Genomic DNA, 13,891 nt, shown 5'->3' on the forward strand with positions numbered 1-13,891 from the left:
TTGCGGTACAGTCTACCCCCAGTCATCGCTGTATTGCGGCACAGCCTAACATCCAGTTACCGCTGTACTGCGGCACAGCCTAACATTCAGTTACCGCTGTGGTGCGGCACAGCCTACCTTTCAGCAGCTTCGTAGCATAGTTCATGAACTCTGTGTTGTAGGTACGTTATCCACTCGTCTGGTAACCTCACGGTGCACAGTCATGCACTTGTTCACTCGTATCGACCATCATGTGAGCTATCAATGGGTGAATATATCCGATTGCTGTTGAACAAGTCATAGTCAAAATGTGTGTTATGAACGATTTTCACCTCGAAGTAGAGACGATACCTACCTAACGCCGGCTATCGTGTGTCTTTTTTTCAGGTCTCCGGAGTGGAACTATATTCCGGAGGAGACCCGGAGGGAACTCGGACTAACGTTCGATGCCGATGGAGAATTCTGGATGACATTCAAGGACTTCACCCGAAACTTCCAGGTAAATAATCACTCCTTCACTGTTTATCAGCTCCTGACCGGCACTGCTTATTTCATTTTCTCAAACTTCGTCATCAATCAGAAAATCACCAATAAAAACCCTCATCCGCCCTATAACGACGTTCATCATCCTACCATTTTCCACCTAATTACTATTGACCCTCCCCGTCGCGTGTTTACCGTGCCGTCCGCCCTATGACCGGCAGCGCCTGGAAATCTGTAACCTGAGCCCGGACAGCCTGGACGACGATGAAGACGACGCCTCCCGGCGCTGGGAGATGTCCGTGTTCGAGGGTGCCTGGGTGCGCGGCGCCACCGCCGGCGGCTGCAGAAACTACATCAGTAAGACGGCCGAGGGCTACGGATGTGTGTCGTGATGTCTTGTTTCGTGCACATTTATTTATTAATCCATTTATGCCTATTGCTTTCTTTACAGAAATGCGCCTAGGTTCAAACTAATCTGACTTTCAATCAAAATAATTCAGTCAGTCAATGATAAAAATTTGTTTTATCAAATTATTATTTCGCAATCGAGACATGTATGTGAATTTCACATTGTGAAACATACTTCGCGATACGATATTTTACATATTGCCGTCACAATAAAACTCTCAACTCACCATGACATCAGACAAGGATTGGCTGACGCTGACTGACCGTCATCTCCCGTCAGACACGTTCGCGCACAACCCCCAGTACCGGATCCAGCTTCACGACGTCGACGAAGACGACGAGGAGCGCAAGTGCACCGTGATTATCGCCGTGATGCAGAAGAACCGGCGCGCCCAGCGGCGGCTCGGACTCGATTGCCTCACCATCGGCTTCTCCATCTATCACGTACGGAAACGGCTGAGCTAGATTGGTCCATCTATCACGTACGGAAACGGCTGAGCTAGATTGGTCCATCTATCACGTATGGAAACGGCTGAACTAGATTGGTCCATCTATCACGTACGGAAACGGTTGAGCTAGATTGGTCCATCTATCACGTACAGAAACGGCTGGGATAGATTGGTCCATCTATCACGTACGGAAACTTCTGGGTTAGATTGGTTCATCTCTCACGTACGGAAACGGCTGGGCTAGGTTATTCCATCTGTCTTTTACGGAAACGGCAGCTACCAAATTATTTCAAAGAATTGTATTTGAAAAATGTAGGCGTTTCGTCGGAATAACTTTTCTGCAAGCGGCGTCTTGAAATATCCGCTCAATGCATTACGATATCTCCATTACGATATCTACATACCCTGAAGTGCACAAATGTTATGCTACATCGGGAATTCTATATTAGCTTTATTCGAGGTGTAGTACCCATTTCAAACGTTTTAATTTGAGCTGTCTAACGCCATTTCACCCCTCCCTCTCAGCTGAATGATCCGGACAGCGCGCCCAAGCCTTTGGACACCCAGTTCTTCCGGTACAACTGTTCGGTGGCGCGTGCACCGAGCTTCATCAACCTGCGCGAGGTGTCGTGCCGCTTCAAGCTGCCTCCGGGTAGCTACTGCATCGTGCCGAGCACCTTCGAGCCGAACGAAGAGGGAGAATTTCTCATCCGTATCTTCTCCGAGAAGCGCAACAACATGGAGGAGAACGACGAGGAAGTCGGCCCCGGACAGGTCTCCGATGAGGTGAGGACGCACACTAGACAGGTGGGCGTCAGAGGGTTTGGGTTAGTTAAATCGGGAATTTTGGGGTATTACAACGGACAATAGACCTCTGTATACCCGTGCAGCTTGTGTAACATTAGGTGCAGATAAGCACGCTCGTTAAACTCACCGTAAACTCTGTCTCTCTCAACTATCTCAATTATATGTCTCCTTACTTTCACTTACACACACTAACGTAGTCGGTAATGACTCCGCTAACCCTTCCTGACCCATCAAGCATTCATTCACTTGTTCAATATTTACTTTAATCATTTACTGACTTAAGTGCATATTGGAAATGACGGTAGCGACTCCCGACAGTTTTAACTTCTCACTTGGTTTCCTAATGCTTCTCGTAGGTCTTCGATGAAAGAGTTTCGGTACGAATACATGTGGTGAGTTGAGTGAAAGGAGGAACAATCAGTGAGGTAGCACCCCCCCCCCCCATATCGCTATTCCCCTTATTAACTCGTAAAAAATGCGAACCCGAGGACATCAGCTTTAGAACGCTTAGGTAATTGACTTGGGCTGGTCGGCTCGAACGCTGCATTCCTTTGTGTATAAATATCGAGCCATTCTATTTTTATCACGGTACATGCCCTGGGTGGCGCCTTTTTTCGGAATTATGCCAATGTGCATCTGTAGTTACCCACCTGATTGTGTAAATGGGTGATAAGCATGCATCCCTGTATATTCGTTTGATTCATCGCAGCTTCTCCTTGCCTCTGTTTTGTGATATAAAGGACCCTGGATATTCATATCGCATTTCATTCCAAAGCATGCTAGTCATTTGTATGTAGTAAATGAACGTGAATTAAAATGAGTGTTTGTTGTGAATGTTACCATGAAATACACCTTGGTCCTGTCAAGAAACCGTGCATGCTCCGGTAAGTACAATAATGCTCCCTAAAACGTAGGCATGCTGGCTGCACGTGTTATCACTGCACATTATCCGAAATGGCTCACTTGTTCTCAGCTAATTAAACAGATAACTCTCCAAAATTTGCTTTAACATCTATGCATCACAAAAGAACTTAACACTCGCCGGCACAGGCCATTTTGAGTCCTTCGACGGCACAACGGGGGGGGGGGGTTGGTACGACCCCCCCCCCTCGCGTTTGGCCCCTGATCGAGCTAGAGCTTCGCGGAAAAAACGAGCGTGTTGCCCGTCACGAGAGGAAGCCGATGATACCCAATTTTAAGGTCCTAGGTCATCGGGTGACCTTCCAGGTCAGGTCAATGACCCGAAAACCGGGAAAATCGGGACCTGTTAGAAAGTCGTAAAGTGTGGCTGCTATGTGGTTTTCCGGGGTGCTGATCACGAATATCGTGTTAGTTTTGATCATAGATGATGTCTTTAAGCATTTAGACCAGGTCGGGTCAGGTCAGGTCAGGTCAACCGGTAGGGGTTGTGACGGGTATTCGTAATACGTGTCAACCGCCTCTGACAGCTTCGTAACATGTTACGGAGGCACCAAAACCACTTCGTAAATGTTCAAATGGTTGCTTAATTCGAATTCAGCTCCAAAAACTAGCCTAGAAACATGTAAAACTCGAAAAAGTGAACCGAGGTCACCCGAGGTCACCAAAGGTCAATGACCTGACCTGACCTTCAGGTGACCTTGACACCCACCCTAATGCATGGGAGCAACATCAAATCACATGTTTGAACGTTTGAAACCACGAAAAGCTTGCAAACGCGCGGCTAATGCGAGCCGACATGCACCGAACCGCGATTTCGGCCAAACATGGTCACAGAAAAGAGGTCACAGGTCAAAGGTCATTGGGGTCAGGGTCATGAAATTTTCAGGGTAGGTGTAAAATTGATCAATGCGAGGGTACTGAAAGTTTGGTCGCGATCGGCCGCTTTTTACGCGAGTTATTCGCGAAAAAGCTTAGGGGGGGTTGCATCAACCCCCCCCCCCCCCTGTGCCGGCGAGGGTTAACAGCATGTTGTCGTATCTAAATCTATGGATCTAGGGCAATCTAGGCACATAACAAATTTATATTTCATTTTCCAGCGTCTAGCTCCACAGATATCGACAAGCTGCATATCGTGCGGAGCGAAATGGCTCTATGACTTGTGCGATCCGTCACCACACGAGCTATACCTAACCGTCCGTATCTAATTCGTGACCTCTCCTGACGGACAGATCACGCCGGAGCTGAGCCAGGAGTCCGAGTACGACCGCGCCGTGCGGCAGTTCTTCACACAAATCGCCGGAGATAACCTCGAGGTCGACTGGCGAGAGCTCAAGGAGGTGCTCGACTACGCCCTGAAGAAAGGTTCGACGATGATACCGTTCAGTTCAGATAGTCGCTCGGGATTAAAATTATGTTCGCCCTATCTAACGCCGCTATATTTGTAATTATAGTGATATGTTGGATTTATCGAGTGCCGTTGTGTTGATAAAGCCTCGATATCGACAGTTGGAACAAGATGCAACCTGATAAGGGGTGCTAAAAAGGTTGGCCGACGTTTGATTAGCGAAGCAAAGCCTCCTGATATAGGTGTTTGTATGTTATACAAGCATTTGACTACACGAAGCAAATGGCACCGATCGAGGCGGTACAGTGCCACTCTCATTCTCGTCCTCTCTGCCCGGCAGAGTTCGAGTTTGACGGGTTCAGTAAGGACACTGTTCGCTCCATGGTCGCTCTGCTGGACGTCGACAACTCGGGACAGCTCGGTTTGGAGGAGTTCAAATCGCTCTGGAGCAGCATCCGCCTGTGGAAGTCGGTCTTCAAGAAGCACGACCGCTCGGGCTCGTCGTACCTGAGCGGCTTCCAGCTACGGGCGGCGCTAAACGAGTCCGGCTACCGGGTCAACAACAACATGCTCAACCTGCTGATGCACAGGTCAGAAAGTGTGTGTGGAGGGCGGAAGGCTGGAAAAGTGACTGGCTGGGTCTGGTGCTAACTGCGGCCGATAGATGGGTTCGAGACTGAAGCCTTATCAAAAATAGATTTATGACAGCCAGCTTTAATGCGCTAGGAAATTTCGCGAACTCGACGGTTAAAATGTTCATCGCATTTAATTTTCTGATGATATATGATATGTGTTCCGGTGTTCTTATGTTATTATATATGTTATTATAATGTTATTATATGTATATGTTGGTAATATTTATGACTTTTCGTGGAGGTCTCTAATTTTCTAATCCCCGCGCAGATACGGTGACAGAGAAGGAAGGGTGGCCTTCGACGACTTCATGGCCTGTGCCGTGAAGATGAAGACATGCATCGGTAAGTGGGCGGTTGGGTTGAGGTCGCTGATCGATATTCATCGATGATATGACATATTTGGGTATAATATATCGTCTTGATAAAGCACTGTTGTTCAAAGGGACTAGAGGTTAACCTTCGCCCCAGTGGGGGGGGGGCATATGTTACCACCCTGTCGCGTTTTTTGCGTGTGAATAAAAAACCGCGGCGCGTAGCGCCGCGCCGCTTGGGGTAGCTTTTGGTACATCAATTTTGGACAATGTGTGAAATTTTTGACCCCAGGTCATGTCAGGTCAGGTCACCAGGTCAAGTTAACTGACCAAGCCTAAAAGAAAGTTTGCAATCATGTCCAGCCTGCAGTGTTTGTCAGGAAGGGTTCAAACTTGGTGGATTGCATGCTGTTATGGGCGCCTACAATTTGTATATCTCGGATTTTTTATATCCGTGACCTAAGGTCAGGTCAGTGGCGAAACCTTTCCATTACAAGTCAATGGAGAAAAATGAAAATGCCTCTAGATCCGTGTGTACGCATCGGAACAGTCCAAATATTTCAGAATCACAATGATTTAGTCCACTCGTGATGACCAAGGTGTCATTTTTGCTGATAGCCTCTAGACAGGTCATCCGAGGTCACTTGAGGCTACAAACAGTTTTTTGCCAATAACTCGCGATTGGAAAGAGATAGAACGCTGGGGATGGTCTCATTGTGTTTGCCTTGTTGAGATGCATCGACTGATATGCAACATGACCTTTTCCGGTAAGGTCATGACCTTGACCTGAGGTCAAATTTTCAACTTGACCTTTCAAGGTCAAATTATAGTTCATTCGACGCGTCTCGGCGAGAAGAACACGATTCTGGCAATAGAAATGTCGTGGCTTTTTATAGTCGAAAGTTATTGTCGAAAAACACTTTTCGTAAAAACAGCTATTTTTGGACTTTTTGCCCTCTGGAGGCCAAACCGTTGACCCGAGGTCAATATTGATAATGACCTTTTCAAAAGAAGAGTTCAAAAGCTATCGATTGCTTTTCCCTGCGTCATTCTAGCTACCATAGTTCCTGAGATAGCGGCATATTTTCTGAAAAATATAATGACAATTGGCAAATTTTGACCTTTGATGACCTCTGGTGACCCCAATATTGCTCTAAGGTGAAAAATGACTGAAATACTTTCAAACGTACGCATTGAGAGCTACCGACTGCTTTTTACCACGTCTTTCTAGTCCTTTTAGTTTTTGAGTTAGAGGTGGGTGGTAACATATGCCCCCCCTCACTAGGGCGAAGTTGGCTGAGACCGCCACTGGGGCGCGGGTTAAAACTGGGGTACGTTTGGCGCGTTGCGGACATAACGTATTACTGCTTACCGCTACCGACTGAATAAGTTATTCTTTTAGCGTCATAACTTTTATTTACGTGGAACGATGATCGCAGAAATGATCCCGCATCATGGAATTTCTCAAAAGATCATGATCAATATTTGTTGTTGCAGAAATCTTCAAAGACAAAGACCCGAGACAAACAAACAAGGCGACGTTCTCTCTGGAGGACTGGATGGAACACAACATGTACTCATAAATGGAGAAAGTCGTCTGATCTCCCTGTCGTCGTACTTCGAGATCGGTGGCTCGGGCTCTGTCACAAAAAGTCGGGCCGGTTGAACACTGCAATTGATTAGAATTGGAGCAGTTGTTCTCATTCTCGTGCAAAGATGCAGAGGGGAATGGTGAATAGTGTCGTGCAATGAGTGTCGCCTTCTTTCATACTGGTGTGATTTACTGACTGCTTTTACTTAGAAGACGGCAAGCTAGACTGGTGTACAACACCTTGATGTGATGTTTCAAGTGATCGTGTCGTACTGAAGCTATTCTAAATTTCAAATATCGGAATTATGGACGTTCATAATTATAGTCCTTATTCTAAGTTGTGAATGTCGGCTCTACAGTCTACAGTGTGATGTGTGGTTCCGGGTTATTTTTGCGTTTTATCTCTTTTAAAGGGACCCTCCCACCTTAACATTAGATTTGAGTTGAGATAGCCAAAATGGGGTCCCTGGCTCACAATAACCGGTTTCGGCACTCACAACATCGAGAAATGCCTTAAATCGGAAATATTGAATTTCAAAATTGCAGCGTTTTGATTCAGAGGGGCTAATGCTTAGGAATACCCCTCTGAATGTGTGACGTCAGCGCAGATATCTAACGATTTTTAAATGTTTGACTAAAACGTTTTGTAGCACGCGGTGTTATATGCTATTTGCGCGCAGCATCTGCCGCAAACGCCGCACTTCTAAAATAAAGTCGCTAGAAACAGCGGAGATACCAAAAAAGTAAACAAAAGTAAAAGTCTAATATCTTGAAAACCGGTGAATATTTTTCGGTGAAATTTGGTAAATATTCGTTTTAGCTCTTTCTGAACCGAGCGACATCACTTTCATGCCAATTCATAAACTTTTTTGAAGGTGGGAGGGTCCCTTTAAAATGAATTCAAAAGTTTAGGCCATACATGCACTTATATGTCACATGTGTGGTTCCGTAATTGTAGTTGTTCCGGGTCTAAAAGTCTGAATCGATTTTATTGCATTCGCGATTTTACCGCTTTAATGTCAAAGGGCCGAGATAGGTCGCATCCATGGGTGGAATAGGTGTACATATTTTCAGATTTATTACGAAATAGGTTTTGAGACGATGTGTGTGCCCAATGCCAGTGCTTGAAATACTGCTTTTGTGCCAAAGTTTGCCGTGCTTCTAGATACTTTACAGCGCCATTAACAAGTAGAAATGTACACAGATGTGGAACGAAGCTTGCCGGTGCCGCTTTGCGTAGTCAACAGTCTGCGATGAGCGTGGAAAAGGAAGGGGGAAATGATGGATGGGTCCCTATTTTGTGAATGCTCTAATACCAGTAGGAGTAGGCACTAGCTGATAAAGTCTGTAAATGATTATAGCGATTAGCGAAGACAATGACAAACATCGGTCAGCTTTGATGCTCTGTTTATAATTTTCGAATTTATTTCTGCGTGACAGGTGTGTGTAGTTAATTACGAAAGTTTTTAAAGAAGAATAAAGTCGGCTTTGGTAAAATAAGATACAAATCGCGATTGGTAACTTAGTTAAAGAGCAACTGTATTGCATGTTTTAGTGCGGTTCTGTCGAGTGCTTATGGCCGTCTTCAGTCTTTCTTTTTGCGGCTTTCGCAAAAGCGCCTACGTTCGTGATTCGTGATGCTTTGCCTGCTGTTTGTCGTGGATCATTGGCCGGGCTGCAGGCGCTATCAATCGCTGGCATATCTTTGAAATATACCTACATTATTGATATACCGGTGGAGTGTCCAAATGTACTGATGCGTATGGAATGGATTGTGGTGTCAATATAGGGAACATTCACCGTATTTAAATGTTTTGATTTCGCATAGGTATTAGGCTGTTTCAGCGTAAACGTAAATGGGTAGCAGTACCTACAAACCCCTTAGCACGGAAAAAGCTGCCGCATTCTCGTTCTGTCCTGCGCTCATGTCGCTATTATCTGCAGAGCTTTTCTGTCTAATCGGCATTAGCGTTTGAACCGTTTAGACTGTTCTTTCTAATCGACGTATGACTCTCTAATTGACACTCTACAGCTTATAAGCATCGTCCCGACGTAATTAGTGCATAGACAGACGATAATCGCGTCCAGCTGTGGATGTGTTTGACTTTCGAGGGAGGAGGAAGGGAGGGGCAGAGTAAACGACCAGCGGTCCAGCGCGGTGCCGTGGGACACGAAGTGCGAGCGGCCCACGCACCACGCAGGCCGTTCTGAGGATTTTTACACCATCTGCTGGGACACCTGGCCCCGAACTGGTGAAGTGACGGTAAAGTACTGTTAGGTTTATCGGTGCCCATGAATAGCGGGATCTTCGGCTTGCGTTCCACCGACCTACGCTGACTCGCTATGACTTACGTTGCACTTTGTGACTAATGTCAATTATGTACTTAACTTACCTACATACATTAGCGGATCCAGAAAGGCAGCCTGTGTGAAGTCCATCTCTATGAATTCCTGGGCCATTGCGGCATTGCCTATGCCCGCTGGAAAAGTGGTGTTCAAAACATCTCACTTCGGCTTTAAATTGTATCAAAGCGATTCCACTAAAATATTATTTAGCTGCCTACATCTGACTAAAAATGAGACATAAAAAGCGCCTATGCTGCGAGTAGGGCTAGCTGTAAACATTTGACAAAAACATTTATTATGACTAGCATATATACTTTTCAAATATTTTTGTCATAAAGAAAGATATCCAATCAATGAAATGTCTAACAAATAAATATTGAACTTACATCATTTTAGTTATGAATCAATTTGAATAAATTAGCTATGTTTGAGGATCATTTAAAAATTTGACGTCATCAAACTGCATATTATGCTTGCATTTGTGACATTTGTGCATTTTGTCACCGAGATGGACGTGTGACGGGTTGTGTGTGTGAGATGGGTCGATGTCTGTTTCTGTTGAGAATTACTTTTTCACATTGAATGGGCTCATATTATCAGAATCATGTTTTTCATCATCAATGCATCTTTTACTGTTGAGTGTATTTAGCCGGTTTACAAGGATTCAATTATATTAATGCTGAACAATAGAACAGTGTCTTGGATTTTAGAGCATTCTTCCAATAAAAAATCAGTTCAATTTCAGTTGAAATGAATAGAAATATTGAATTGACGCAAGGCAAAATAACAATGCATTAGACCATATCAATAACAACCATGACTTGCTTTGTCCTGGATGGGCAAGTTGGTAATTAACTTTCAAGTCTTTGACTAGCCGACTAGGCAGATAGGTACTTGTCAGATTAACTCGTTATTCTAACTTATATCTTGCTGACTATGGAATCTCATACTTCTTTTATGATATAGCATATGCCTTTGTAGTTTCATCAATTTTGATCAATTGTTGTTAGAAACAATCATTCAACTTTTCAGCTGTATTTTAATTACAGCCAAATTTGTGGAAAAAATGTTAATATGTCTGTCACAGTTGACAGTTGTGGTTGGTAGCATGGGTGTGGTTTAGGTTGTTTCTACTCACTTCATCAAAAGAAATCAATTAACAAATGCCATCCAGATCACAAGCAGATGCCTAATGAAAGCAAAATTAAATAAGATGTAATTGTCTTATTGCTGGTATATGGCTGCTAGGATTACTCTGGTGCTGTTTGATAAGTTTTTAGCATCAGACATAATGTATTGTTATGATGCTATAATGCATCACATGTAACTAACCATTGTTCTACCCTTATACCATACCTAATGTCACATGTGACACAGGTAACTTTTTTCTTTTCTTTACAGATGAACTCTGGTTTTTGTTCTGGTACACTAGCTCTGCTTTATTTTCTGCTTTCAACAATGGGAGGCCAGGCCAACACTGAGCTACCAGATGTCCTAAGGGGCAGCTACAAGGGGTAAGTTCTACTACTGCTTCTGGTTTTTCACTTCAATTTAACGTCATAAAAAGACATCTCTTGATTCTTACCATTGTTGTGCAGTAATTGGCTCCTTGTAATTAAATATCTGGGTTACAGACAATGTCATGCACTTATTCATGATCTGTTTCAGGTCCTTTGCTTACAAGACTATCTCAGAAAGAATGCCAGTCATTCTTACCAAGGTGATAGATCTATTTCATAGAGAGAAGATCAACATAGAGAACCAATATGGAGATGTAAGTAGTCCTATGCTATCATTTAAATGCTAAAAGGAAGGTATAATAAGACAATGGTTATTAAGTTCACTTTTTTAGGAAAGTCATGAACGGCTATGCTTTAAAAGTTTTTTGTTCCTAATGTTTGAAGTAATTTCTATTATGTAATTTACTAATGATAAGTATTGATATTCAATCCTCCATAGCTAATGGGCCATCCTGCAATTGGGGCAGTGGAGGCGACACTCCCCTTTCTGAGCCCCACCACCATTTTCCCACATCCTCCTCCCACCAGGCAGCCAAGGAGAAGCTGAAACAGATCAACGGCAGCCTGTCGGAGCTCAAGAGCACCATGCAGCGCAACAAGCCGCTGCAGCCGCTGGCGGGCGCCGGCGCCGACGTGCCGCTGTGGAACCGCCTGCTGGAGGAGCAGTGGGTCGACGGAGAGCCGCCCGTCTGGTTTGACGCGCCCTGGCTCTTCGTCGAGTGCTACATGTACCGACGCGTCCGGGAAATACTCGAAAATAGGTAACTGACCGATGAGATGGAATGAAAAGTCAACACAAGCGTACTTATCGTTCAGATCGCAGTTCTACAAATTGATTTGCGATAACGCACCCGTTCCTCCCTCGGACGTCCCTTTTTCTTAATATGTTACACTAACTGCAATGTGCAACTGCAATGTTGTATTGCAAGGTGTAAATCCATATCGAACTAAGGAATCCCGTACGACATTCGTCATTTTACCCGATTGACTCCATTTTCTGGTCGCGTCTGCTGACAGCGGCGAGCTGCGGGATTACGACTACTTTGGTCAGCAGAAGCGGGACACCCTGGAGGCCTCGATGGCCGCCATCGAGCTGCTGGGAGAACACCTGCTGGAGATGGTGGCCGACCCGGCGGCACTCTCCGGCCAGCAGGTCAAACGGGCCTTCTCAGACTTCATCGGGGTAAGCAGTGGCCCATCGAAACTGCGTGCAGGTTTAGTCTATTATTGTCGCTGTCGAGATGTGTTTGTATGCGAATTTCACAGTTGTGTGTAGGACGGGTGCTGCTTCAAGCAATTTAACTTCTATATGAGCTGTTGTTTATTTTGTGTAAGTCTTTGTGTTTCTGCGAACATGGTTTCCTATGAAATGATGTTTTTCGTCAATTCAACAAACTGCAATGTTTTTCGATGTGTCGTAGTTCACCCTCAGAACCTCAGCAGATCACAATATCCGTCTTTCCCGACAGATGTCTCTGTGGGCGAACAAGAACGACCTGTCGATCAGTGCCGGGGCGCACGTCTCGCAGGAGGCGTCTCCGCTGGTGCAGCTGGTCGAACTCAACCACCGAGTGCTGGTCAATGATAGTGAGCAGGTGTTCGCGCAGCTGCGGAGACTCCGGGACAAACGCGACGTCAGAATCGGTAGGTAAACGGGAACGGTACATGATTTTCAGTTTGATTGGTATTGGTATTGGTTTCGATGTCATTTTGAAGTGTTATCGCACATGGATCTATGTCAAATGAGCTAGCTTTCTTTGTCGTAAGCGATTCGCATCGTTCGTCTTAATGTTGATTTTTACGCGAAATCATCGACTTCCAACGCCTCCGTATTGTCTATAGTTTGGTTCTTTGGTTAGATGGAAAAGGATCATTGGTTTTTGTCGTTACCACCTACCTTTCCTAAGCATACTTTCCTAAGATCCGACTTCCCTGTTGGTCGTTAACTGATCAGTGATCATGTCGCCTGCTCTTGTTTCAGACATTGTGATGGATAACGCCGGTTTCGAGCTGTTCTCGGACCTGTGTTTGGCCGACCTGCTCACCTCCCTGGGTATCGCTCAGCGGATGTCGTTCCACATCAAGGCGCACCCGTGGTACGTCTCGGACACCACGCCGGCAGACGTGCGGCACACACTGCAGCACATGCAGTCGGCCGAGGGTAAACCCGCCCTCCGCCGGCTCGCCGAGCGGTGGCAGGGGTACCTGGACGCCGGCACGTGGGTGTTTGAGACGGATACCTTCTGGACCTCTCCCTTACCCTTCAGCAGGATGGCCAGCGAGGCGCCGGAGCTGTACGCCCACCTCCAGGGGGCAGATATGATCATCTTCAAGGGCGACCTCAACTACCGCAAGCTACTCGGTGATCGGAACTGGCCGCACAGCACGGGGTTCTGTGCTTCCCTCGAGGGGTTCCACCCGGCGCCGCTGATGGCGCTGCGGACCATGAAGGCGGACCTGGTGTCGGGCCTGGCCCCGGAACGGGAGGCGCTGACCGCGGGTGACCCCAGCTGGATGGTGTCCGGGGAGTGGGCGCTCATACAGCTCTGTGAGTGCACCGACACCGCGCGGGGCGGCGATGAGCTGTGACTGAGCGGGGAAACCGGCGGACGGTGAGGTGGACTAGTCAGGGAGAGCGGTGTGGGGTGGGTGACGGGGTTATATGTTACCGAAGTGTTCTGTGGAGATTATTAACTGTGGAACTGCTATTGTCAGTTATTGCACCGCTGTGCAGTGTTCAATGTAAATCGGGACTGCCCAAAACGTTTGTGATAAACTACGATTAAGTGTCACAGTTGTAAATGTACAGTTGTACGCTTAATCGTACATCACAGTTCACTATCTCCTCTTGTCAATGTGTGCTGAACTGCTGAGGATTGAGGGAATGCTGAATTGTGTGAAATGTGGACTGTGAGGCCGTTACCTGGCCCACGTTCCGCTTCTTTCAAAGATGCATGAATCCTCTCTCAAACTCGAGATTCATTTATTATTGCCGTTTTGAACTCTCGCAAATACAAGTGCAATGCTCAGGACTTCAGAAGTCGTGTTTTACTGACAGCTTGACCGACGTTTTTTTTTCGACCCTCCAAAGCGGGT

At 45.9% G+C, this 13,891-nt stretch overlaps 2 protein-coding genes across 8 annotated transcripts in view; both read left to right on the top strand.

Annotated features, from left to right (window-relative positions):
- Positions 1-8,659, top strand: part of LOC122363888 (calpain-A-like) — a 46,466-nt gene extending 37,807 nt beyond the window's left edge. For 4 of the 6 annotated variants that reach the window (XM_043333694.1, XM_043333695.1, XM_043333697.1 and 1 more), the window contains exons 8-16: positions 367-478; positions 684-819; positions 1,151-1,314; positions 1,845-2,105; positions 4,277-4,409; positions 4,733-4,982; positions 5,296-5,369; positions 6,836-7,335; positions 7,818-8,659. In XM_043333694.1, the coding sequence (XP_043189629.1) occupies positions 367-478; positions 684-819; positions 1,151-1,314; positions 1,845-2,105; positions 4,277-4,409; positions 4,733-4,982; positions 5,296-5,369; positions 6,836-6,921 (1,216 nt within the window). In that variant the 3' untranslated portion in view covers positions 6,922-7,335; positions 7,818-8,659. The remainder of the gene's footprint in view (positions 1-366; positions 479-683; positions 820-1,150; positions 1,315-1,844; positions 2,106-4,276; positions 4,410-4,732; positions 4,983-5,295; positions 5,370-6,835; positions 7,336-7,817) is intronic. The other 2 variants (XM_043333696.1, XM_043333693.1) reach the window with 1 other exon arrangement.
- A 1,131-nt stretch (positions 8,660-9,790) lies between these two features.
- LOC122363890 (damage-control phosphatase ARMT1-like) lies at positions 9,791-13,835 on the top strand. 2 transcript variants are annotated; one of them, XM_043333700.1, is made up of 7 exons: positions 9,791-9,822; positions 10,677-10,789; positions 10,944-11,049; positions 11,324-11,556; positions 11,813-11,978; positions 12,265-12,439; positions 12,777-13,835. In XM_043333700.1, the coding sequence occupies exons 2-7, from the start codon at positions 10,677-10,679 to the stop codon at positions 13,382-13,384; spliced, it is 1,401 nt and encodes a 466-aa protein (XP_043189635.1). In that variant the 5' UTR covers positions 9,791-9,822; the 3' UTR covers positions 13,385-13,835. The 2 variants fall into 2 exon arrangements, with proteins under 2 accessions (XP_043189635.1, XP_043189634.1); XM_043333699.1 differs by lacking the exon at positions 9,791-9,822 and adding an exon at positions 9,844-10,122.
- The last annotated feature ends 56 nt before the right edge of the window (positions 13,836-13,891 follow it).

The sequence above is a fragment of the Amphibalanus amphitrite genome, unplaced genomic scaffold (genome assembly GCF_019059575.1).
Source record: "Amphibalanus amphitrite isolate SeventyFive unplaced genomic scaffold, NRLGWU_Aamphi_draft 000646F_arrow, whole genome shotgun sequence".
NCBI lineage: Eukaryota > Metazoa > Arthropoda > Thecostraca > Balanomorpha > Balanidae > Amphibalanus > Amphibalanus amphitrite.